Source organism: Pantherophis guttatus, chromosome 4 (assembly GCF_059756535.1).
Source record: "Pantherophis guttatus breed Tessera chromosome 4, ASM5975653v1, whole genome shotgun sequence".
Taxonomy (NCBI): domain Eukaryota; kingdom Metazoa; phylum Chordata; class Lepidosauria; order Squamata; family Colubridae; genus Pantherophis; species Pantherophis guttatus.
The window spans coordinates 60,485,806-60,511,257 of NC_142066.1; the positions used below are offsets into that span (position 1 = coordinate 60,485,806).

General features: G+C 40.7%; 1 protein-coding gene across 3 annotated transcripts in view; it reads right to left on the reverse strand.

Moving 5' to 3' along the window:
* MRC2 (mannose receptor C-type 2) overlaps positions 1-25,452 on the reverse strand; it is a 95,142-nt gene that overhangs the window by 36,212 nt on the left and 33,478 nt on the right. For 2 of the 3 annotated variants that reach the window (XM_034416175.3, XM_087892285.1), the window contains exons 4-12: positions 23,902-24,066; positions 21,597-21,710; positions 18,195-18,338; positions 15,200-15,382; positions 13,868-14,022; positions 12,923-13,027; positions 4,754-4,869; positions 4,345-4,493; positions 2,442-2,659 (exon numbers count right to left, since the gene is read on the reverse strand). In XM_034416175.3, the coding sequence (XP_034272066.1) occupies positions 2,442-2,659; positions 4,345-4,493; positions 4,754-4,869; positions 12,923-13,027; positions 13,868-14,022; positions 15,200-15,382; positions 18,195-18,338; positions 21,597-21,710; positions 23,902-24,066 (1,349 nt within the window). Of the gene's footprint in view, positions 1-2,441; positions 2,660-4,344; positions 4,494-4,753; positions 4,870-12,922; positions 13,028-13,867; positions 14,023-15,199; positions 15,386-18,194; positions 18,339-21,596; positions 21,711-23,901; positions 24,067-25,452 lie in introns of all 3 variants that reach the window. The other variant, XM_034416174.3, reaches the window with a different exon arrangement.

Below are 25,452 nucleotides of genomic sequence, written 5' to 3' on the forward strand. Positions count from 1 at the left end.
GGAAATGTTCCACAGTGAAAAAGCATTATCTATAAGTTTTGCCATTTAACCTCTCTGTAATGAGGACTCCTATGCTGTTTTCTCAGAGAGCATATTCAGGAAGGTACCTAGGAACCAAGCAAAATAGCACTTTGAACTGTACTTGAAACCAATGGATAACATATTAGAGTTTACAATACAGAATAACAAAGTTGGAAGAGACTTCGGAGGTCTTTTATTCCAACCCCCTGTTCAGGCAGGAGACCCCATAGCATTCCAGTCAAATGGTTGTCCAATCTTTTCTTAAAAGCCTCCACCTAATGGAGCACCCACAACCTCTGGAGGCAAAGCAGTTCCACTGATTAATTGTTCTCAATGGTCAGGAAATTTCTCCTTAGTCCTAGGTTGGATGGCTCCTTGATAATTTTCTGTTATTTTCTTGTCCTACCCTCAGGTGCTTTAAGTTGACCTCACTTTTCTCTGTAACAGCCCCTTAAATCTTGGAAGACTGCTATCATGTCACCCTTAGTCCTTCTTTCATTAGAGTGGATATACCCAGTTCCTGCAACAGTTCATCATATGTTTGTTTCCAGCCCCCTAATCATCTTTGTTGCTCTTTCCTGCATGTTCAACATCTTTTTTTTGTATCATGGTGAACAAAACTGATGAAGTCTTCAAAGTGGAGTCTTCCCAAAGCAGTATTAAGCAGCACTATCAAATGTAATGTCCCTAAATAGCCATTCCTGTTTCCAACTACCTAACAAGTTGGCTACTATATTTTACATTAACTGCAGCGTCTAGGCAGCCTTCAAAAACACCTTTTTATTACAAATATTTTCACACTATTCTGTAAAACTAGAGGATATCTGACTTGCAAACCAATATGCTGTTACTGTATCATACCAGCTAGGAAATACAATCACATTCAAACTATAGCATTTATATTGAATTATAAAACTGCTACATTAAATTCAGTTCAAATTAAAATCATTCTCTTTCCCTTTAATCCTTTGAGTATACAATGATACTTATAAGTTTGTGAACCTTTTTGACTGTTCAATATATATTTGCATAAATATGACCTAAAATGTGACCAGTTTTCCGCACAAGTTCTAAAACTAGATAAAGAGATCTCAGTTAAACAAATGAGTTAAAAACTTTAGATTTATTTATATAGGAGATGATTAGGCTGAGCCTGAGTGCAAGCCCTGAGGGCAGAGTCAAATAAATCATCAGCTTGGAATTTCTATGCCCTCATAAGAAACTTAAATCCAGTCCCCTGGCTCTTACCTGGCCTTGACGGTTAGTAGATCAGATTGTAGTACTTTTGAACTCTATCTATCCTGGTTCCTGATTTTTTGCCCCTGAAGTTCATTTATTTATTGAGGAAAATGATCCAAAGCTACATATCTGCCTGGGGCAAAAGCATGTGAACCTCTAGGATTATCAGCTCATTTGAAGGAGAAGTTAGAGTTATGTTTTTCAATTAAAGTGATGATAATCAAATGTTAGTGTTTGTGAGACCACAATAGAAGAAAATTTGGCAACAATGGTTTGCATAGCAGGGTTAAAAGGAGAAAGTCACTACTCTCCAAAAAGAATACTGATGGTCATTTAGTTTGCAAAAGACCACATGGATAAGCCAGAAGGCTATTGGAAGAATGCCCTGTGGACAGATGAGACCAAAAAAGAACTTTTCGGGTTGAATGAAAAGCTCTATGTTTGGCAAAAGGAAAACACTATATTCCAGCATAAGAACCTTATCCCATCTGTGAAACATAGTGATGGTTTGTTACTAGTTTGCTGCCTGTGGACCAGGATGGCTTGCCATAATTGATAGAACTATCAATTCTGAATTATGCCAGCTAATTCTGTAGGGAAAAAAACCAGAATATACATATATAAACTGAAGCTCCAAAGAAAGTGGGTCATGTAGCAAAACAACAACCCAAAACACAAGTTATACAACCAAAGAATGATTAAAACACAAGAAAATGAATCTTTGAACTAGCCAAGTCAAAGTCCTAGATCCTAGAAAAATGTGGAAGGACTTGAAGCAGGCAGTTTATCTCAGGAAGTCCACCAGCATCCCTAAGTTTAAGTTGTTCTGCAAGAAGGAATTAGCTAAAAGTTCCTCCAAGACAATGTGCAGGGCAGATAACAGTTATCGGAAACATTTAGTTGCAGTCACTGCTGCACAAGGAAGGTACACCAGTTATTGAAAACAAAGTTTCACATTTTTGCCACACACAAATTTGGATCTTTGGATCACTTTCCTCAATAAATAAGAAGTCTAATATTTTGACTCACTTGTTTAATTGAGTTCTCTATCTAATTTTAAAACTTGTGTAGAAAACAGATGTTTTAGCTCATATTTATGCAGGAATATTGAAAATTCAAACTTTTAAGCATCACTGCAAATCACTAAGGTGGTTGGCTGCCTTCCTTTACTCAGGACTTACTTTATAGCAATATCTCAGCTTGGAAGTGGTGGTCCAACCTGAAGGACAAGTGCCAGTGAGACTGGGTGTAGGATGTGGTGAAGGAAGTTCAGGATTTACTGGTGTCCCCAGATTCTGCCTGCAGATATACTTGGCCTTGAATGTAGTGCAGTTCTTTACTTCCCACAAGCCCATGGCACTTCCTGTGGCCAAAGCAACACAGCCACCTTTGTTATAACCTAATTAGTTCATGAGAAAGAGGAAATACACAAGAGAAAAGGTTTAAGTTAATATTTTCTTTCTGACTCACAATATCACAAGATTGCTACCATTACAAAACCTGACCTTTCTCCTTCCTTGAATCACAAAATACCATTGTGATCTTCTCAAATGTGTATTCAAGCTGAAATGTTATTGTCATATTGATTGCAAACTTTTTATAGGAAGATGGCTACAGACTGTAGTTAATATCATACATCTGATGAATGTTATATATGGTGGATACACTGGGGGAATACACAGTTTTTTGTTTTATTTTTTTCATTTCAGACACTCCTTGTTCCTTTGACTCAATTTCCATAGTATTATTTTGAAAGAGAGATGATTTACTGTTATTATTGTTGTTATCAAATTTACATGCTACCCATTTCACGATTCAGAGAGACTCTGAACACCTTACAGCAAGATGAAACACACAAATATCTGAAACTTATAAATATAAAAACAGATTAAAGTTACAAAAACTAAAACAAACTTTTTTTTAAAAAAAGGGGGGGGGGTTGGAGGGAGAAGTGAAGGTGCCTTCTCTGTTAGTGTACCAACTACCTCCAGCCAACAGCTTCTCCTTCAGGACCCCATGCTAGCCAGCACAGCCATGTTTTAAGACTGTTTCTGAAGGCTAAAACAAGAGGGTGGATCTTACTTTTGTGGCAAGATGTTCCAAAGGGTGCAGACCATGGCAGAAAAGGCTCTTTTCCTGGATCCAAGCAGTCAAAATTCCTTGGCTGATTGGATCTGCAGTAGGGCCCTCCTGCCAACACGAGCAGAGCAAACCAATCCCATTGGGCAAAGATAGTTCTGCAGATATCCTAGATTCATGCCATAAAGGACTTTAAAGGTGATAACCAATATCTTGCATTGCACCCAGAAGTGGATAGGCAGCCAGTGCAATTTGCACTTGTAAAACAGTGGTATTACATGTGTCACCTTAGGGGCCTCCAGAACTGTCTGTGCTGCTCCATCCTGGACCAACTGTAGCTTCCAAATAGACTTCAAGAGTAGCCCCATGTACAGCGCACTGCAGTAATCCAAGCGGGAGATGACCAGGGCAAAAGTGACTGAGCACAGCGTCTCACAATGCAGAAAAGGGCACAACTGGCACACGACACAAAGTTTTCTAAAGACATTGATGTGTGCAGAGTAATATGGGGCCATAACGAAATCTTGAACATTTTTGCTCTCAGGTATAGGTATTTTTGCTCTCCGAGGTGATAATAACCTAAGAAGGAGATGTCACTAATCATGCAGCATATTATATAACCCCAAGAAAGCCTAAGAATTTTCCCCTGTAGGAGAAGATGTTTCATAGGGAAGATTTTGAAATAATATAACCAGAACTATGCACAGTATTTCAAATGGAGCTATATTGTAATTCAATAAGATACTGACCCTTAAAATAGTAGGTAGTATCTATTTATTAATCATTCTTAATATGAACATTTTCATTGCTGATTCACACAAAATTAATGTTTAATAAAGCAAACCACAAGATTTTTTTCTAAAAGGCCACTGTATATTGATATACCACATCAATATAAATACAAAATCAGAGGTATTTTTTCCTTATATTCAGTACTTATAACAAAGTATATAAGAGGGTATACACTTATACTCTTATGATTTGGAACATGATATAAACTTTTACCAGGTTGGTTACGGTTCCAATGGGTGTAAGTGACTTCATCTCCACTCAACCAATGGAAAGAACCAGTTTCATTTATGTCTTGTAATGCAGTCCAAAAATATTCATCCTCCCAGCCATAGATGAGGCTGCTCACATAGGCTTGTTCAAACCTGGTCCAGGAAAAAAGGAACAAATGTATAATTTCCTCACCTTTTCCTCCAACCCTAATCTTTCCCCAGACGTTCTGCCATTTTGCTACTATCTCTGGCATCCAAGTAACACATACTCCTTCCAAAGGCAACCAAGAAGAAAATGGGTAAGAACTTTACACTGGAGCATCCAGAAGCCAATCTCACCAATACCTGAGTATTTTTTTTTAAAATGCCACAATACAAAAACTCCTCTTGGTGACTTATAGTGGGATACGTACCTGTTGGTGATGGTAACCAGGGCAGAGCCAAAATCCATGCACATTTTCCGAGCTTCATTGTATATCACATGGTCGTCCCCCAGCCAATAACAGGATGGACTATGCCATTTCCAACCCTGAGCAGAACAGAACAAGTTTGTCTTCAAATTGCCATGTTAGCAATTAATCTACATTAATTAGTCTGCATCAACAATTACATTATTTCTTTTTTGACAAAATAAAGATTGAAAATATTCCAAGAATTTTTAACTTAATGAAATGTTAAATTACCTTATTAAAAACAGAGTGAATATTATTGTAGAAGGGTTCCAAAGAGATATTTTTATTTTGTTGTCTATCTGGAGTAAGGCTACCAGATCTGGGCTGCAAAAATCTAGACAGCCATGAGGTTGATCATTTTCTTTATCTCGTTCCTGCTATTTTTTTGGTCAATGTTTTGCAGCCCAGATCCAGCATATTGGCATATGCCATATTGGCATTGGCATCCAGCAATTCTTAGCATATTGTCAAGCTCAGTCACAAAATTAGAATGGATGGCACAAACAGACTCCAGCAACCTTCAGTAGCTGAAAATATTATCCAGGTAATTTTTGTCCTTCTTAGTCCTTCAAGCCATAATTGATGGTAACAATGGAAATACTACTATTGCCAAAAAGAGTGTGCCAGGAAAGAATTCAAAACAACAATTGAAGGAGTACAAATGACAGTGCTCCTTCTGTGCTGGTCTCCATTATTCATCACTGCCTAGTAAACCTGTCACAGGATAAGCAAAGAACATAGGGGAACATGGGAACCGCTAAGTTTATAGCAGTGGTGAAATGTAAAATTTGTTACTACAGGTTCTATGGGCATGACTTGGGAGGGGGGTAATGTGACTGGGTGGGCGTGGCCAACTTTTTTTTTTTTTTACTTTTAAAAGCATTTTTTTGGCCGAAGAGGTTGTAGAAAAAAATGCTTTCAAAAGTAAAAAAAAAAAAAACTCTGATGATCGTGTGGCTCAGCTGGGCATGTGGGGTGGGGTGCAGGGATTTTTGCTACTGGTTCTCTGAACCACCCACCCCCCGCCATCGCTACCAGATCGGGTGATCCTGTCCGGACTGGGAGAATTTCACCCCTAGTTTATAGTCAATTTACATAAACAAATGTTTATAACAATCATCATAATTTCTTATAAGATTTGTAAAGTAGCCACAATTTGCAAAATATAGCATTTTCTACATGCTAATTAATCCCTGTAACTTGAATGCATAATTGGAACAGTATTATTAATAGCAAAATAAAAATATTATAAAACATTATAAAAATATTATAATAATACTAAAATTAAAAAATTAAGATTGTATACCACCAAGAGTCTTCCAAGTGAAGCAGGCAGTCATAAAACAAAAGCTCTGGGAAAGGGATGTCCTTACAATGTCAGATCTTCTCAGTATTTACGCAATGCCTTTCTTTGGTCTAAGCCAGGGGTGTCAAACTCGATTTCATTGAGGGCCGCATCAGGGTTGTGTTTGACCTTGGGGGGTGGAGTAGGTGTGGCCAGGGTGGGCATGGCCAGCTCGACATCACTCGTGTTGGGGGTACTTGTGATGGCCCAAGTGCTCTGCCAGAGAAAACAGGCTCCTGAGCTCCGTTTTCAGCTGCGATGGCCTCCTGCAACCCTCTGCCAAGATAAACAAAGAGTGCGGCCCTCTCAAGCTCCATTTTCACTGGCAGGGGCATTGCGGGCCAATCCTTCACTGTTTCCAGGGCAGCCCCACAGCAGATCTAAGCACCCTACAGGCCGGAACTTGCCCTCGGGCCTTGAGTTTGACACCCCTGTAACAGTAACAGAGTTGGAAGGGACCTTGGAAGTCATCTAGTCCAACCCCCTGCTCATGCAGGAGACCTATATTGGGGATTCAAACCATTCAAATTAAAACTCATTTTACATTTCATGTCCCACACTTATAAAAAGTTAACATTTAGATGAGTGAGAGAGCTATTCTTGAAACTTCCATTAGCATAGTCATGACCTTATATGAACTGTTTTGCAAACCATATTTTAAAAAATTGTTTAACTAGAAATCGATGAGCCAGGTTTACAAACATTGTCAGTCTTCTTTGATAAAATGAGATGAAATTGCTTTTACTTCTGTATAAATGAGATTAAGCAACCTTAAACCAGAGACACTTCTGGAAAGGGAAATGAGGATCAAAGAAGTGTTGGAAAGTAACACTAGAATGGGCATAATCAAAATTTTCTTTTTCTTTTGTCAGGGCTGACAGGAGAGCAAATGTACTTTTGCATCTCAATTCCCACAAAGGAAAATCATTCTGATTTGGGATGAAGAAAATGGGTACAAGCCTTCTTCTGAAAACTCTCCCCCTTTTCCACACAAAAAGGGAGTGAGTTTTTTATCCTGATCTCTGAGGACCCTCTGGAAGCTTCAAAATGAGGGAGTGACAAGGTGACAGACTAATGATTGTGATGTAAGTTAATCAAAATCTTATATAACTTAGACCAATGTTTCTCAAGCTTGACAACTTTTATAATATGTGGACTGGGAAATTTTAAAGTTAAAATCCATATATCTTAGGCTGCCAAGTTTGAAAAACACTGACCTAGACGATAACAATAACCCAAAGAAAGTCCCTTAAATATTTCAGTTTGTTAGATTTTTATACATTGTATATCTGAGAAATCTTATTTAAATGAATAATAGTTAATATCTCATAATTTAGTCCAAATGAAAAATTTGCAAAAGATATTACCATATCTAAATATTTTCTCATCTGCATTTTACAACTCTATTCTTGCTATTATAAAGCTTTTTTACTGAAAATGTAAACATCCTTGATTTTTCTCCAAGTTATAACATTATGCAAAAATGTTAACAAAAATGGATAAGAATCATATTGCACATTCTTTCAAAGGTATCATTTAAGAACACTGTTAGTTTTCCTTATAATTATCTGATCTGATAGCCCTAAAAGAATGAAAATGTTATGAACGTTTAAAACTATTTATTTTATGTGTCACATAATAATAACTTTCCCTCTCTCCAGTAGTGGGTTCCTCTTACCTTCGCTACTGATTCGGAACTGGGAGCGCGCGCATATGTGCGCTTGGTTCACTCACGCACAGAGCTTCTACGCATGCACAGAACCTTCTGCACATGTGCAGAGCATCCATGATGACATCAGGGTAGGTGGGTGGAGCCTCCCACCGCCACCACTACCGGTTTGCCCAAAACCAGCGCAAACCGGTAGAAACTCTCCACTGCCTCTCTCCCTATATACACAGGTACCAACCATTAGTAATTTCTTATTATTTACTATGCTATTTATTTCTTCTTTTGAAGGTAACCACGGAATTTGTTACTATCAATGCAGAGAATAAATAAGAATAAATAAAAGCAGTTTACCAGTCAAACACTTGAGAGGTAAACAAACAAAAAGATAAATAAGTAGTAAAATGACATGCAAACGAGAAAGAAACTTCAGGTGTCTTCTAAAATAGAATCATCTCATATACAAAACTATATAGTAGATTATCAGTTTGGTAAAGTCAGAAATTACAAGAATGGAAATCTAAAACTTTGAAAAATAACAGTTCAATTAGGTCTTGGTCACATCCATAGTTTTTATGCTTGTATTATTTTATTCAAGTTCCATTTTAGCCGTGAAAATAAGCTGGGTGATCTGGACCCAGTCACTCTCTCTCAGCCTAACCCACTTTAACAGTGTTCTTGTTGTGGGGACAGATGAGGAAGATGTGCTGGATATGTTTGTCATCTTGAATTATTTGTAATAACAATAAAGATGGAAAATAAACAAATAAATACATTTGTATATGCCTGCTATCTTATTGCTTCAGTCCTGATGTACTCTAGGTGGTGATCTTAAAAGGGTACATAGAGAATTTTTCCCTGAAATTCTGGAAAAGATAAATTCTGTAGTGATATAAATTGCTGTTAATATATTAAACACATGGCAGTACATGAGGGGAAAAAAAGCTATTTAAAAGGAAGTTGTTCTTCTAGCTCTGTCGATTATTAAGACAATGCTGACTCCACTTGGCTGTGTGAAAAAATGTTTAGCTCAGAGTAAGGTTTTGAAAAATTGTCATTATTTTAAAAGTAAGAGAAATCTTGGAAGCTAGCCTACTCATTCAGGTTTTTAGTCTTGTCTAAGAAGACTAACTAGACATCCAGCAGTTGGGCTAACTCCTTTCATAAAAGGCGCTCCTATCAGATCATATTATTATCATATGGAAAGAAACAGAAACTGCTGATGCTTGCACTGAGTTCTATGGGCCAGCAATGAAATAAATAATATGGGAATATCAGCATGTAAAACAGAAACAAAAAAAGTTTGACACTCTGCTGCTAACAGAGAATGGGAGGGGAAAGGAGGGGGGATCATCACAATTTTCTGGGAGATGGGAAAAACTGGATTAAAATCATGTGTTTTGAATTTTCACTAAGACCAAAATAGATGAGTCCTTTGTTTTTGGATGCATTTCCCCAATTTTGCAAAATGGGAATGAGGATAATCTTTTTAATTGAAATAAAATTGAGAGGGAAAGTTATGGGGGCATAGTGATCTTTTTTTCTTTTTTGCCCAAGCATACTTTTAAAATTTGTAGAGATAGGTGCACTTACAAAATGGACACAATGATGGATCTGGCCAGTTACAAAATACCTATTTACAGCAAGGTGGAATAGATCCCACAGATAAGCAATTCATTATCCAAATGATTTTAAAGGCTGGTGCTTTGTTTTTCTGAATCCTGACATCCTTTTTAAGTTTTTCATTCAAAGTCACTTTTAATAACTCAGGTGCCACCAAGCAAGGTAATTGGCGGAAATATATAAGGAAGGTGTAAAAACTCAAGCTGATATGGTTCCAGTTTCCATGTGCAGCTGCCTATATGAAGTCTCCTCCCCTGCACAGACACAAATGCAAGCAGAGAAGGCTACCCTGCCTAAGTGATCCTGGAGGCAAAGCTACTTAGTAGGCCTCCTTGCGTCTTTTTAACTGCTTAACTGCTAAATTTACTTGCACACATTTTTAAAATTAGCAAAATTTCTGCAAAGGAAAATAGAACAGGAATTTAAAGAGCAACAGGTAACTCAAAATGAAAAAAGTGAACAACTAATATCATTAAGGTGATGATAACCACAAATCAATCCCAGATTTTTGTAATAAAAGTTTTATTGGGAAGTTATATCTAATCCTAAACTCTCCAATTCTGAGGTGAAATCGACATAGTGACAAACTTCTTATAGCAATTTGCAGGAGCAAGGCCTCTTGCCTTGGATATGGGGTTGGACTAGAAGACCTCCAAGGTACTTTCCCACCCTATATGACTGCTTTGCCTTCTTCCATCTGCTGTCAGCATAGTCTTTCCCAGCCAAATGGCCTTCAGATGTGCTAGACTTAAACTCCCATAATCTCATCCTAATGGCTAGGAAAGCTAGGCTTTTATTCAACCGAATGGAGTCTTACCTCTGCCACTAACGAACAGGCAGATTACATCTGCTGAATTGACGCAATGTCACAAGTAAATGCCTTATTCTCCAATATGTAAATAGTATATAACCGGGGTATTAGGGGTTAACTTATTCTTCATCATTTAATATATTCATATTTAACCACTCCCATATCTTGCTCCGCCTTGTGTATATAAAAGGAGCTGTATGCACCTCCTCCTTGCTTCTATCTGTGATTATTCAGTGAATATAGAATGCCTACTGTAAATAAACAGTGTTTTGTTTGAATACTTTATTCTTAAATCAATTATTGAGTCTGATCCTTAAAATCTTGCAACACACAATTATTAGCTGGTTTTTGGATTGCCATAATTTTTGCATCTCCAATCACAGAGGTACACAATGAGGATTAATTTAAAATGTGCATCAACAGATTGTCACAGGGTAATTTTGTCCCTTGGATGGGAAATAAAGCTGGGGAAATAATTCTAACTAGTCTTACAAATCTTTCAGGTAAATATTTCCATAATAAAATACCTACAATACTGAAAAAAATACCCTTCCCTCTATAGTTGCTGCAGAGTTAGAAAGGCTGAAACATTTTGCTTTTGGTCAGCTGGAATGTATATGCCCTCTGGACATGAATGGGTTGCTGGGACACTGTAAATCTCAACAAATAACATGCAGCAAGTGTACTTTATTTCCCAAATGGCAAAGACAGCAGATTAGTTTTATGACCATATCAAAGAAAATAATGTAAAGGTAAAATTACATGGTCTATTTCCACAATAAAATAGGTAAATGAAACTAATAATAAATGTGCTAAACACAGAGAATCCACGTTCAGCTGAATACTTTGTCTTTACCTGATACATCAACCTGTTCAATAAAGTAGGTTTTTAGCTAAATAGTCTTGCTTATACACTAACAGCTGTTCACAATCTGTATGTCCTCCTATACCCAGGAGAAAATAGGTCAATCTTGATTTAGGTTGCAGTGGGCTATTCTTTAAATATTTAGTAAATATTTTAATTTTCTAACCCTACAGGGGTCTACATTTGACAATAAAAAAAAGATGAAAATTATCTTCAGTTGCTAGGGCACCACATACAAGTAATCCTTGACTTCTGAGAATTCATTCAATGACATTTTGAAGTTACAATGGCATTGAAAAAGGGAATTTACAACCCATGCTCAAAGTTACAGCAGTTGCATTGCCTCTGCACAGTCATTTGATCAAAATGTAGGTGCATGGCAACCTACACTTGTAACTGCAGGTACATTGCAACCCTACCACTACCTGTCTCTCACCCCCACCCCCACATCTATGCTCTTTTGGCCACCTTCCACAGCAGTGCCAGGCCCGGGACTGGAGTGGAAGGCCTTGAGCAGCGTCAGTCAACTGAAACTGAAAAATGCTGCCTCAAACCCAACACCACAGCCAGGTACCTGTGCACAAAGCCACAGTTAACCCCATTGCTCTGCGCTCTACAGGCCTGCTGCATCCAGCTTGACCTTCACCCTTTTCCTCCTCTGCTGATAAGGAGGGGCTGTCTTATCCCTACTGTGCTTGTGGCAGATCCTGGCTGCATTGGGCCTTCTTCCCAAGGATGCTTGCACCATTCTCCAAATCATGGGTACCATTCAGTCGCCAAATCATGTGCCGCATTCTATCTACCTGCAGTAGTCCTCGACTTACAACCACAACTGAGTGATCTTTCTTGCCACAGTTGTTAAGTGCTCTGCGCTCTTAAGTTAAGTAAGTAACATGGTTGCTAAGTGAATGTGGCTTCTCCACTGACATTACTTGTCAAAGGGTCACAAAAGGTAATCACATGACCCTAGGATGTTGCAGCTGGCATAAATATGAGTCAGCTGCAAAGTGTCTGAAATTTGATCATGTGACCATGGGGATGTCACAACAGTTGTGAAAAACAGTCATAAGTCACTTTTTCCAGTGTCTTACCTGTAGTTTCGAACAGTCACTAAATGAATGTAAGCCAAGGACTGCCTATACTTGTATACATGATCTTTCATGGTATGGCAAGGGATGGAAGTGCCCATATTTGTCCATGGAATCCAACAATTCAAATCTTGCTCTAGAATAGGCTTTTCTTAGAAATTGTATTAATCTCATTGACAGGTACTTTTTGGTTTGGAAAGTGTTTTTGTTCTTAGCCAACCAATTTAAAATTCTATTTTTGTCAATAATTCTGTGTCAGTTTGGGCACTGATATCTAAGATTCTCTATTTAAAAATGTCCTTTGCCTGGGAGGCAGTTAAGAGTAAATATTAGGTGGAAACACATGCTGTAAAATAACCTTGATAAATTGCTTACCCAGCAGGTGTGCTGAACCACACTAAACAGAAAGCATGCTTGCTGATTTCTGAAGGGGAAAAAAAGCTTTCACATTCTTCATGCCTGCTTTTCTACATTCAATTTTCATGTAACTAACTTTTTAATCAGGATTTGCAAACTTTTCATCATTAGTCACTCCTGCATCAGAGACTTCAGCCAACTGGAAAGGAAAAGCTTTGTTTCGGTTTTCATACATGAATCTTCAGAGCAGTTCTGTATAAGCAAATTTTTGAGCCACAAAATGCAGCTTCTGGGTCTCCTTCTTTTGCCTTTGACCCTGCACCTACATAGGTATGTGTACATATATACATATACGTAGGAAAATAATGTCTTTACCTTTCTGCAGCCATGGTCCTCCTCTTTCCCCTGACTTACTCGACCTCGTTTCTTACAGACAGAAGGCAAGGTCTGATTGCAAGGACTGTCGTTCCATCTTCCTTCCTGGATGGAAGCACAGAAATTTCAATTTAGTAAAAGCTACTTTCACAGTTGGGTCCAGTTTCTAAATATTATAAACATTAATATCGTATCTTACCAGCTTCCAGTGCCAACTATATATTTACAACTTAATCAGTTTTGCAAAGTCCTTATTGTATGAAAATTTCTAATCTAATCTTCATGGTATCTTTTGCCTTTTGTTATGAGATTATCAATTTGTATTTTTGTCCAAAATGCCTTTTGCAATGCTGATCTGTTTAGCACATCCTGGGCATATTTCTGCAATCGTCGTTTCAGAAATCAGTTTTTAAAACAAGTAAACCAACTTTCCTTCTACATACAATCTCCCAGATACCATAAATCAAAATGTTTGCAATCTAAAGGAATACTATAGGCAATATGTTATAAATGTTTTAAAAGGGTTATTTAAACCTGTTATACAGCTATTGGCAAAACCACAAAAGGCTTCAAAAAGTAAATGTTTCAAGTTTATCAATATATCTGGATGATCCAACGATAAAAAACAAATTGGAATGGATTCTACAAAGCTTTGTCTGCTTCAGTTGTCTGTGAAGAAAATAAATAGGTCCTAGATTACATAACTATTTTGGGCAAAGTTGGATAAGTCGTTTCTTTACAATCAAATCTGTTTTAAGGAAAAAAAGAGTTTAAAGTGCAGATCCTTTAAGATTCCAAAATCACAATTCATTAATGAGGAGTTATATTCACCTACAAGTACATGGTATTATTTTGACTTTTTGATATGTGATAAGAAAAATCCTATGTATACTAAAATTATATATTTCTCTTATGATAGAAAGATTTCCAAAATTTTACTCATACCGGCCCCCAGATAGTCACACAATCTTCAAGGCTATCTCGGAAATTGTTGGGCTCAAAAGGATGCCAGAATGTAAATTGCACTGGTGTGCCATCTGACCACTCAAAATTCATCTGTAGTCGAAGATCATTCAGACCAATCCAAAGTTCTTCAACATCTGGTACAACAGGGAACAAAAGAAGAGAGTTTATACAATCCTCTTCTGTGTATATGTTAATAATGTACTTCTTTCTATACAATACATCACAATGCACAACTTCTGCCTTTCTAATTTACTTGCCCTCTCTAATATATAAAAATTTAGCAAAATGATGCTAAATTTATGAAAGCTTCCATGAAAACAAGGAATTTAGAATTTGGATGCAGCACCCAGAAAAGTTGTAACTTCCTCTGCTGTGGTTTATCTTCACCTTTATTCCCAAACTATTGTAGTTCAATTTCAGCATTGCCTTTATTCTTTCTACTCCATGTTCTTTTCAGGAAGATTTTTCACAAACATACAACACAGTGATTCATTCTAAAAGTTCAGTAAGTATCATAAAAAAACCAATTTAGATTTTTAGAAAAACTGATTTAATCTTTGAGGGGAATATCCTCATAATTGACCCAAAAATCAGCAATCAGCTAAATGAAGTGTAGAGGTAATTATTTTGATTGTCAGAATGACAATTCAAGACTACATCCCAGCCAATCAACATTTTTAATTGAATTAAGAGTTATTGGGAACAAGAAGGATTTATTTCCTTTTAGCTTAATTCAGTATTCTGTCAGTCAAACTTGGTTCTTCTTAAAATGCTAAGCAGAATCAAATCTGGTTATTATTTGGACATGTAACCATGAGAAAATATCAGGGCTAGGCTAGCCTAGAAATCTTAAAAACATGGAAGGCAATGGCAAACAATTTCCATATGGTTGCAAAGAAAATTGTATTTATGATGTCGCTGAAGTTTGATTTGGACGTATCATCATTTTAAAGCCACTGGCCACAGAGCAAGCTAACTGAATAAGCATCTACATCTAAGTCACATCTTATTTTCTGTAAACTCTAAAATAAAAATTATTTACCCATTTTGTAATATGATTACAGGGGGAGAGAGAAAGAGAGAAATTGAACATAGGTATAACTCTTCTACTAAAGACACACTCTATGTGATCACCAATCTTCTAGTCTTCTCTTTTTCTTGGACTGCCACCATGGCAAATCATTTTATAAATGAGATTACCTACTGCATGGCTGCTGCTTAAGGAGAATGCTTGGGATACTAATTTGAAATTCTGAGTATACTTCAAGCTATAAGGATCCAGAGGGCATAATAAAATCAATTATTCCTTACCTTGCTTGATTTGCTTGGTGACGAACTCCAGTTCAGAGAGGGTATGGATGCTCACCAGATCCCCTTCACTGCGCAAGCAGGTCTTTTTGGCATCTACCCAGCTCTTCTTTTCACTTATCAAACGATAGCAGTTAGATTGGAATGGCTGCCAGCTGGGATCACAATCAATCTTCACTTCAGGTTCTACTGGGATTATAGTACATAAATTTAGGAGAATCAGAGAGACATGGGACATACTTGTGAAACTTCAGCCAAGATCTATAACCCAGAAAACAGAGTACTATAAACCTAGCACAGAGCTTTATTTTCTGCCATATAAACCACCCTAATTCTTTAATCACAAATATTAATAAAAGGATTCAAACTAAAAGCCTCCATCCATAGTTTCTTTTCAAACAGAATGCAAATATTTATTCCCTTCTTATCCTGACATTGGTGCCCTAAGTGCCTGGCTTTCAGGCTCTGAAAGTCTTTTGAAAGTCTGTGTTCTTCCTTCTAAATCTAAACCATCCAATATATCCCTCTCCCCAAACCCTCAAAATAATAATAAAATAAATATTAAAATCATCTAACAAATAAAAGCTTGGTGAAAAGATGTTACAGATTTTATAAATATTGAGAGATTATGGAAATACAATCCAGAGCCTGGGAATAGGTCCTTTTTATGTATCAGAAAGTGAGCTTTCCTGCTGATTGAAAGAAATAGACAAATTTATCATGGAAAAGACAGGACTTTTGCCCCAATTTATTATGTCCTTACCAGTAGTGGGTTCCACTTACCTTCGCTACCAGTTCGGAATCGGGAGCGCGCACATTTGTGTGCACGCTTCACTTGCTCATGGCGCTTCTGCGCATGAGCAGAGCATCCGTGATGACATCCGGGCGGGTGGGTGGAGCGTCCCGCCGCCACCACTACCGGTTTGCTAAACCAGGGAGAACTGGTAGAAACCCATCACTGCTCCTTACAGAAAGACCACCATCTTGGTGCTAGCTTGCTGCTGAGCGTGAGGCTTAAACTGTATCAAAGCAATGCAGCAAGAAAATGGCACTTTTCATTGAAAAGCTAAAGAAGTTCTCCTACATGAGTGCTTCATATTGCAGAGATCGGTCATCTTCATAAGATTGGCAACTGGCTGGGCTCCTAACTGCTCTTTGCAAAATCAACCTCTCTGTTTAGGCTGCTAGAAAGAATATAACCATGCACTGCAAGCTTTTTGCCCATAGCTCAGGAGAGCATCAACCTCATGGAAAACTTCTCTAAGATCTATAGGTAAGCTTAATATAACTTTTCCATTTATGGTTTACACGGTTTCTTATGAACTCCTATAAAACAACAGATGGAAGATGGTAGGGACTGGCAATTGCTGGAACCACAAAGTGAATACACTATAAGAAGCCGCTACTGCAAAGTGCAATGCCTGTCCAGTGCTCTGCCTCAAAAGCAAAACTTTTAATTTCAGGAAACCATAGCAATTGGCTTAGAATCATAACTCAGTAAAGAAATTTAAGAGGTCATGCAATCCAATCTGTATTCAGGGCCCAATTTTGTATCTTTGGCTATCTAGCCTCTCTTTGAAGACCAATGTGAAAAATCAAGCCTCAGGCCAGGAAAGAATCTGGCAACAAATACAGCTGAGAAGAATCTTGTGAAAAGAGCTGGAAACCCAGCACTGAATTTATTTCTTCACAGGCTAGCAAGCGCTGATTTTGTATGCAGAACAGGTTCGCAAAAGGCACTTTGCCTGGGTGTGATGCCACGGTACTCCTTTAGTAAATGGTGATTGTTGATTTGTTGATTTCATTTTTCCTCTGCTCCTACAACAGAAGGAGGTATCTGCCACTCTTATTATGAGGACAGGAACTCCATTGGCATTTTTCCAAGGCACAGTAAGAGAAATTTCCAGCTGCTACCTGCAAATCCAGTGAGAATCAAAGCGCATTCAACAAACCTTCCCGTTCAACGGGAATGCAAATCTATCTAAAAAGAGGTTACCTCAATCCCTCAGATCACTTCTTTATTTACTTATAGGATCTCCAGTTTATCTGGACTTATTTTCAATTTCTTCCTTTTGGTAAGATTCAAGAGTACAAATTCTTCTGCTGAATTGGACAAGTAAGGAGCAATTAAACTGGGCATCTTAGCATACTGAAAGTATCCCACTCCGAAAGGATTACTTGGTCAACCCTTTTCGATGGCTTTCTTCAGTAGATCCTTATTGCAGCCTCTTGCAAGCTAGAGAGGAATATCTTTTTCTGGCAAAGAGGCACTGATTATGGGTGAAATGCTACCGGTTCAGACTGGTTCGCCCAAACCGGTAGTAATAAATGCTACCTGTTCGGGTGAATCGGTAGTATAAAAAATGCTACCGATTTGGGCGAACGGTATTTCCGATGATCAGCTGTACCGCGTGATTTATATTCGCTACAAAGCAGGAAATCCTGCTTTCTAGCGAATCTAAATCTCGCGGCACAGCTGTTCCCCCCCTCGCTGTTCTACTTACCTTTGAAGACGCAGAAAAGGCTTCTTAATCCTCCTTTGTCACAATCCTCCTGCTGTGTGGTAGTGCCTGCGGTGCACCTGCGTGCAAAGCACGCATTTGGCGCACACTGCGCATGCACACACAAAGCATGCGTTTGGCGTGCACTGCACAGGCACACACGAAGAAAACCAGTAGTGAAGTGAACCGGTAGCAGACTTCAGAGAATTTCATCCCGGTACTGACCTCTAGCTGATCTCATTCTGGCCAATTTATTCAGGTAAGAAGGTCAAGGTTAGGCACATAGCTTGTGGACTCATTTAATCCTGTCACACAAAAAGCCTAGGATAATATACAATACATTTCCACATTTCCTCATTTACCATACAATTTTTTCCAGTACCAATGCCCTGTGTGAGATTTTCTGCAGAGATCCACAGACATTTTATATTCTGTTATTATGTTTAAACTAAAATATTCAAATTGTTTGGGTTTTTTGCATTTTCCAAATTACGCACCTGTGAAGTATGTATCAGAAGTGGCATTTGGTTTCTTCTTACAGATATATGGCAAAGCAATGCTGCAATCCCGATTCTGCCATCCTCCTGAGGACTCTGTCCGTATCACCCCACAATTTTCTTCGTTAGGATTATCAGGTTGATCTATAAGAGAAGAAGAAATCCTACCTCTGCAACAACCAATCTTCAAACCAAAAAAAAATCATAATCCAAGAATATTTTCAGTATTAAGGATTCAATCTTGGATCGATTCTGAATTTCAAGGATTGACAAGACATTATTTTCGGATTTTGTTATCAAAGATGAAAAAAAATATACATTGTGCTGATGAAGATGAGGCTGCATATGGGAAGTTAAAGCAATTTCTGTCCAATGCTGCACAATAACTGAATAAACCAATCACAGAAAAATAAAAATCTCTATATCTTCAAAAATATCATCATTGTTTTAAAATGTAATACTAAATTTTAAGATTAGCTACCCTTATTTCAAATAATTTCCATTCCTTGCAAAGGATGGATTTTTAAAAATGTATTACCATTATTATATTACTTTAAATAGTACATTAAAGCCAAGCAGTACATCTGTAGAGAAAAATGACAGGATATGTTTGACCCAATGTTTGCTAACGGGCTGTATTTGGGCTGTAAAAAGTTTGGCACATTTGGGCTGTAAAAATTCAAATATGTTCCTTTCACTACCATCTAGGGCAGTGATGGCGAACCTTTTTCTCGTGGTATGCTGGAAGTGTGTATGTACGCGCGCAACAGCTGGCGCATGTGGCAGCATCCATAATGCAATGCGAACCCTCCCACATGTGCACATGACCCTCGCCATGCTCCCCCATGCATGTGCCCCACATTTCGCATGCGCGCCTCGCACATGCACTTCCCCCCCCGTGCCCAGTTTTGGGCCTGGAAAGTCGTTATTTTGAGGGCAGTCCAGGGCATCCGTATCCTCACCCGAGCGGGCTTCTGGCATAGCCCCAGGCCTCTGGGGAGGTGGGGGGGGAGGGAGGGAGGGAAGCCCTGGCCTGCTGCTCCTGCCACTGCCACTCCCTTGCCCCCAGCAAAAGTAGTTCTCATGCTGCCACTTCTCCGGCAGTACCAGGAGCAGCTGGTGGGGCAGAGAGGGTGGGGGGCAGGCTGTGGGGGCAGGCCGTTCTCACCAGGTAAGAGACAGGCTGCTCCTGGAGCAGCCAGGAGAAGGAGAATCCACCAGCGGGGAGGCGAGCTGCCCCAGGAGGACCGGAGGAGAGCGCAGCTCCTCACCCATGGAAACCCACCAGCGGGGAAGAGGTCATGGAAAGTGGTAAGAGGTGCGTGAGCCAGGAAGCAGTCATGCTCCCTGGCAGCAGAGGGTTGCACATTCACGCCAGTAAAGGTTTGTGCAACCCTCTCCCGCCAGGGACATGACCGCTTCCTGGCCAGCGCACCTCTTACCGCAACCACTTCCCCACCGGTAGATCTCCATGAGTGAGGAGCTTTGCTCTCCTCCGGTCCTCCTGGAGTAGTTCGCTTCCCCGCTGGCAGCTTCTCCTTCTCCTTGCTGCTCCACGCAGCTACTATCCCACCCCTCCTCAGCCTCGGTCACACTGTGACGCTCCTCCTCAAGGAAGAGAAGATGGAGGAAGAGGGGGAAAAGTCCAAACTGCAGCTACCTCGAGCAAGCTGCAACACTATTACATAGGGCTCTGAGTGGTTGGAGAAGAGGCAGAAATAGCAGCCAGGGCTGCGCTTCCAGCAGGTTTGCAGGGTTCCCACTGGCAATGCCACCTCAGGAAGCGGTCATGCTCCCTGGCGGGAGAGGGTTGCACAAACTTTTGCTGATGTGAACGTGCAACCCTCTCCTGCCAGGGAGCATGATCACTTCCTGGCTCGTGCACCTTACTAATTTCCACGACCTCTACTCCACTGGTGGATCTCCATGGGTGAGGAGCTGTGCTCTCCTCCAGTCCTCCTGGGGCAGCTCGCCTCCCCGCTGGCGGCTTCTCCTTCTCCTCGCTGCTCCAGGAGCAGCCTGTCTCTTACCCAGCAAGAACGGCCTGCCAGCACAGCCTGCCCCCACCCTCTCTGCCCCACCAGCTGCTCCTGGTGCTGCCGGAGAAGTGGCAGCATGAGAACCACTCTTGCAGGGGGCAAGGGGATGCCTACAGCATGAGCAGCAGGCCAGGGCTTCCCTCCCTACCTCTTGACCCTGAGGCTTGGGACTATGCCAGAAGTCTGCTCAGGCAGGGAGACAGGGAAGCCCAGACTGTTTATCCTTGCCACCACCACCCCTAGCAGCGGCAGTTCTCACTTCTTTCCCAGCGGTGCCAGAAGCAGCGGGCCAGGGCTTTAATCCCTTCCCCTGAAGGCCTGGGGCTATGCCAGAAGCCCACTCAGGCAGGAAGACAGGGAAGCCCTGGACCGCCCATCCTTGCCACCACTGCCCCCTTGCCTCCGAAGGCAGTGGTTCTCACACAGCCACTTCCCTGGCAATGGCAGGAGCAGTTGGTGAGGGAGAGAGGATGGCGGCAGGCTACGGTAGCAGGTCATTCACGCCAGCTAAGAGGCAGCGGCAGTTCCTCCTCCTTCCAGCCTTGAGCTCCGGGCAGTGTCAAGCCAGCCATAGCTGGCCTCCCCCTGCGGCAGCCCACACGGATCCCAGGCAGTGCAACTTCGGGGCCTTTCCTCATGGTGAGGCAGGCAGGCAGCTGGGCACAGGGGAGCGACTGGCAGCAGCGCTCCTGGCTGGCAAAGGGTGGAGTCCCGGGGCTGCATGCGGGCAATGACAGCATGGCAAATGCGCACACGCGCTAAGACGTAAAGGCCAGCTGATTGTCGCATGCGCATGCGCACCAGTAATCAGCAGATTAGCTGGCTGGTGCACATGCGTGCCCTGGAAACCCATAAGAGGAATGGGTGACTCCACGTGTGCTGGCCACATGGCTCTGCCACTTCCGGCACGCGTGCCATAGGTTCACCAACACGGATCTAGGGGGACGCTGCCCTCCTGAACGCCATTTTCGCTGGCAGAGGCATCACAGGCCAGTCCTTTGCTGTTTCCAGGGTGGCTCTGCGGGCCAGTTTTAAACACTCCCCAGGCCAGATCCGGCTGCCAGGCCTTGAGTTTGACACCCATGCCCTAGATGGTAGTGAAAGGAACATATTTGAATTTTTACAGTCCAATATGATATCTTGTATTATCCCAGGTAATATTTTATATTTTGTCTGGCTCTTCATTTTACACACACACACACACACACACACACACACACACACACACAGGGGATACATATTTATACAATAGGAATCTATACAATTAGTAAGCAATATCTGTTTATACTCTTAATTATATAAAATATCTGTTATTTTTATTTGTATAATCTCATTCAGTTTTCAGTCTCTGTGTCCAACTTACCATTTTCCCAATTGAGGAACTTCAAGGGGGAATTGTCAGACCACTGCCAGCCCCCATTGAGGTCCAAATCATTAAGCCCAATCCAGAGTGTGGAACCATATCCTGTCAGCAGTCCTGGTAGAGTCAGAGAAAGATAGAAAGTCACAGGAGGAGGTCCTCTACCGTAAGTCATACTAAGCCATAATGGCACCTAATAATGTACTTTTCTTCACATTCTTCTTAAACCATGGTGATAGTCAATTACCCATACCAAGCACAAACTAGTCTTCTCTGAATCTCTTCTCTTCTGCACCATCCATTTGCACCAGACAGTTTTCTTTTACAATATTCATATTGCATATTCAAATATTTTATATATAGATAAAGGTAAAGGTTCCCCTCATACATATGTGCTGATCGTTCCCAACTCTAGGGGGTGGTGCCCATCTCCGTTTCAAAGCCGAAGAGCCAGCACTGTCCGAAGACGTCTCCATGGTCATGACTAAATGCCAGAGGCGCACGGAATGCTATTACTTTCCCACCAAATGTGGTTCCTATTTTTCTACTTGCATTTTTTAAGGGCTTTTGAACTGCTAGGTTGGCAGAAGCTGGGACAAGTAACTGGAGCTCACCCCATTACGCAGCACTAGGGATTCGAACCACTGAACTGCCAACCTTTTGATCAATAAGTTCAGCGTCTTAGCCACTGAGCCACTGCATCCCTTATATGTGTGTGTATACACACACACACACACACACACATGTATGTATGTATGTATGTATGTATGCAAAAAATTAAAATCTCGGGTGTTTTCCCGCGTCATGTTAAATAAGTTAGTTAAAATGTTTAAAATTCTGGTTAAAATCCTAGCTTAAAATCTTCCAAAAATCCTTACAGAGCACTGGTATGTATGTATATGTATATATATATATGTATATGCAAGTTTTGGTGTATTCGGGTCTTTTCCCGTGTAAAATTGAGAGTATCTTGGTGATGTTTCGACGAGGTCTCACTCGTCATCTTCAGGCTGGTGTCTTCGGCTTCGTGCTTGTGCAAGGAAAGCGTGATCGGAGCTGCCGTCTCTTTATAAATACTGGTGGGGAGATGTGGGGTGCTGGCTTTGTTGCTGTGAGCGGGTTGGTTGCCTGTGTTGTTACATCTTGATTGGTTGATGGAGTTAATGTTTGCAGATTAGTCAACTGTTTCATAACATCCTATGTGGGTGAGGTCCTTGATGTGTGCCCATTAGTCTTTTGTGTTTGATGACCTGGATAATGGGCTGTGTGTTAACATCCTGAGTTCTAGTGTTGTGATATCCTGAGTTTTTTGATGTAATGTCCTGAGCAGATGGTTGTGATGCCACATCCCGGGCTTTGGTTTGGCTCTGAGTTTGAGGTCTTGCTATGTGTTCATGGCGTGTGTCAGTTTGCTTTGTGTGGGGATCGGAGGGGGGTGCAGCAGCTGGTGATGCCACTGTGGTCTGGCTTCTGGATGGTGGTTGTCTATGGGATGGGTTTGGGTTTGGGTTTGAATCTGGTGAGGATGATTGGTGGTGGTGTCATGTGTTATCTTGGGTCCGGTGTTAATCTTCATGGCTGGGACTCTTCTGTTGACTAGGGCTAGTTTCCAGATGTTTGGTAGGTGGGAGGTATCGTCGTGTTTATTCATGTTATGGGGGTGTTTCTCTATTTCGATGGCTTCCGTGATTATTCTCTTGTTGAAGTGTTCAGTTTTGGAGATTAATTTGGTTCCTTCAAAGTCAATTTCGTGTCCTGTTGTTTTAAGGTGCTGGAAAAGGGAGGAAGTTTTTTCTTCTTTTCTGATTGCACAGGCAACCAACCCGCTCATAGCAACAAAGCCAGCACCCCACATCTCCCCACCAGTATTTATAGAGAGATGGCAGCTCCAATCACGCTTTCCTCGCACAAGCACAAAGCCGAAGACACCAGCCTGAAGATGACGAGTGGGACCTCGTCGAAACATCGCCAAGATACTCTCAATCTTACACGGGAAAAGACCCGAATACACCAAAACTTGCATACCTCTACCCGGGAAAATCTACAAAAACAAAATATATGTATATGTATGTATACACACACACACACACACACACACACATTTATACATACACACCGATACTTTCTCTGTATTGATATTCATTTTATCAAAATACCGAAGAATACCCAACAACCAACCACTATTGGAAGGCTTATTGTTAGTCTATATAAGTGAAAGAATGGTAAACATGTCAGTCTGCAGAGCAAAACATTTTTCCATCCCTTTTATTAGGAGAACCTGTTTCAAGTACAAATTTCCAATGCTTACCATTGATGTAGGTCTGCTCATGAATCGCAGTGATGCTAAGTAAGCCGGCCCCTTGCTGCTCACAGCTCTTTCCAGCCTCCTGCCAAGACAGGGTAGACTGGAAGTTGAACTGATAGCAGCTATTGGTGAGTTGGTCTCTGTCCCAGAATGTATCACAGTCATTGCCTACGAGGAGAGGACGAAAAGGAAGAGACTCCAAGTTAACACAATATGTCCTCACCTTAGTTAGCAAATAGATTCAAAAAAAGTTATGCATTTTTGGAAATTCATTCTACAGCTTTTTAAGTTGTGTGGCCATGGCTGCCTAGGAATGATCATGTGAAAAAAAGAAAAGAAGACTATGCAAGGTGGAATTGTTGGATTCAGAAGACTATAATGTACAATGCATAGACTTTATGTGTACTTTTCATAAAGATTGCAGCAACTGCATAGAAGGATACATTTCTTAAATGCTGAATTTGATATTAAGCTTTCACTGTTATTGTAAGACACATAGTTTAACAATCCTGATGTCAGCATTTCACGCTGCACTTACTCCAATGCTAACATTAGACTTCGAAACCTGACACCTAATTTGTATCAGAATTTATGTCATTAAGCTTATGGGAAACTTCATGAGCCTGCAATGCTTAGCAACTGTTTTGGTAATCCTGGTTACAGTCATTAAGCAAGAGCTGGTGCCATTTTTAGGCGAGAACCACATGCCTATCCTGGTCTGCATGAATTATTGTCTCTGTCCCGCTGCATTCTCCAAAGCCAGGCCCAACAAGCATCCTTCTACAGACAGGCTCTGCCCTCTTACCATGCTCCACTTCAACTCCTCCTTCCGCCCTGTGGCGACTTTGCACTCCACTACCACCACCTGCTATTCACTTGCCAGCTGCATCCAGCTGACCATTGCAATCTTCCTCCCACTGCATCTCTGCTGCCCTTGGTGACATGACACCTTGGGAGACATAAGGGACGGAAGGCAATGGGCAGTGAAGTGGAAGGCAGAAGGACAGCAGAGAGGCAGGGATGGCAGAGTGCAAGGCAGCCAAAAGGGCAGAGATGGGAGGGAGATTGGTGGGTGACAGAAGTTGTATGCTGTGATCATAAAGGCGATCTGACATGTGCCCAAATTTTGATCACGTGACTGTAGAGTTGCTGCAATGGTTGTAACTTTGAGGACTGGTAATAATTATCATTTGTTCAATGTTGTCATGGCTGAACAAATGGTCATTAAGTGAGGACTACAATAACAGTTCACAGTTGCAACAGCGATTAGAAAGTAACACTGTGACCAATCCTCACATTTATCACCTTAGCAAGTCTGGACAATGGAAAGTTGAAATAAGATTGTAAGCACAGGTGCAGTTTCACTTAGTGGTTGCTTCGATTAGCAACCAAGTTTCCATGTCCAATTGCAGTAATAAATAACAACTATTAGGTAAATCATTCATTCAGTGACCATTCAATGTTACAACAGCACTGAAAAAAGGTGACTTTATGATTGGTTTTCACACTTACCACCTTTACAGCATCCCCCTGGTCATGTGATCAAAATTTGGG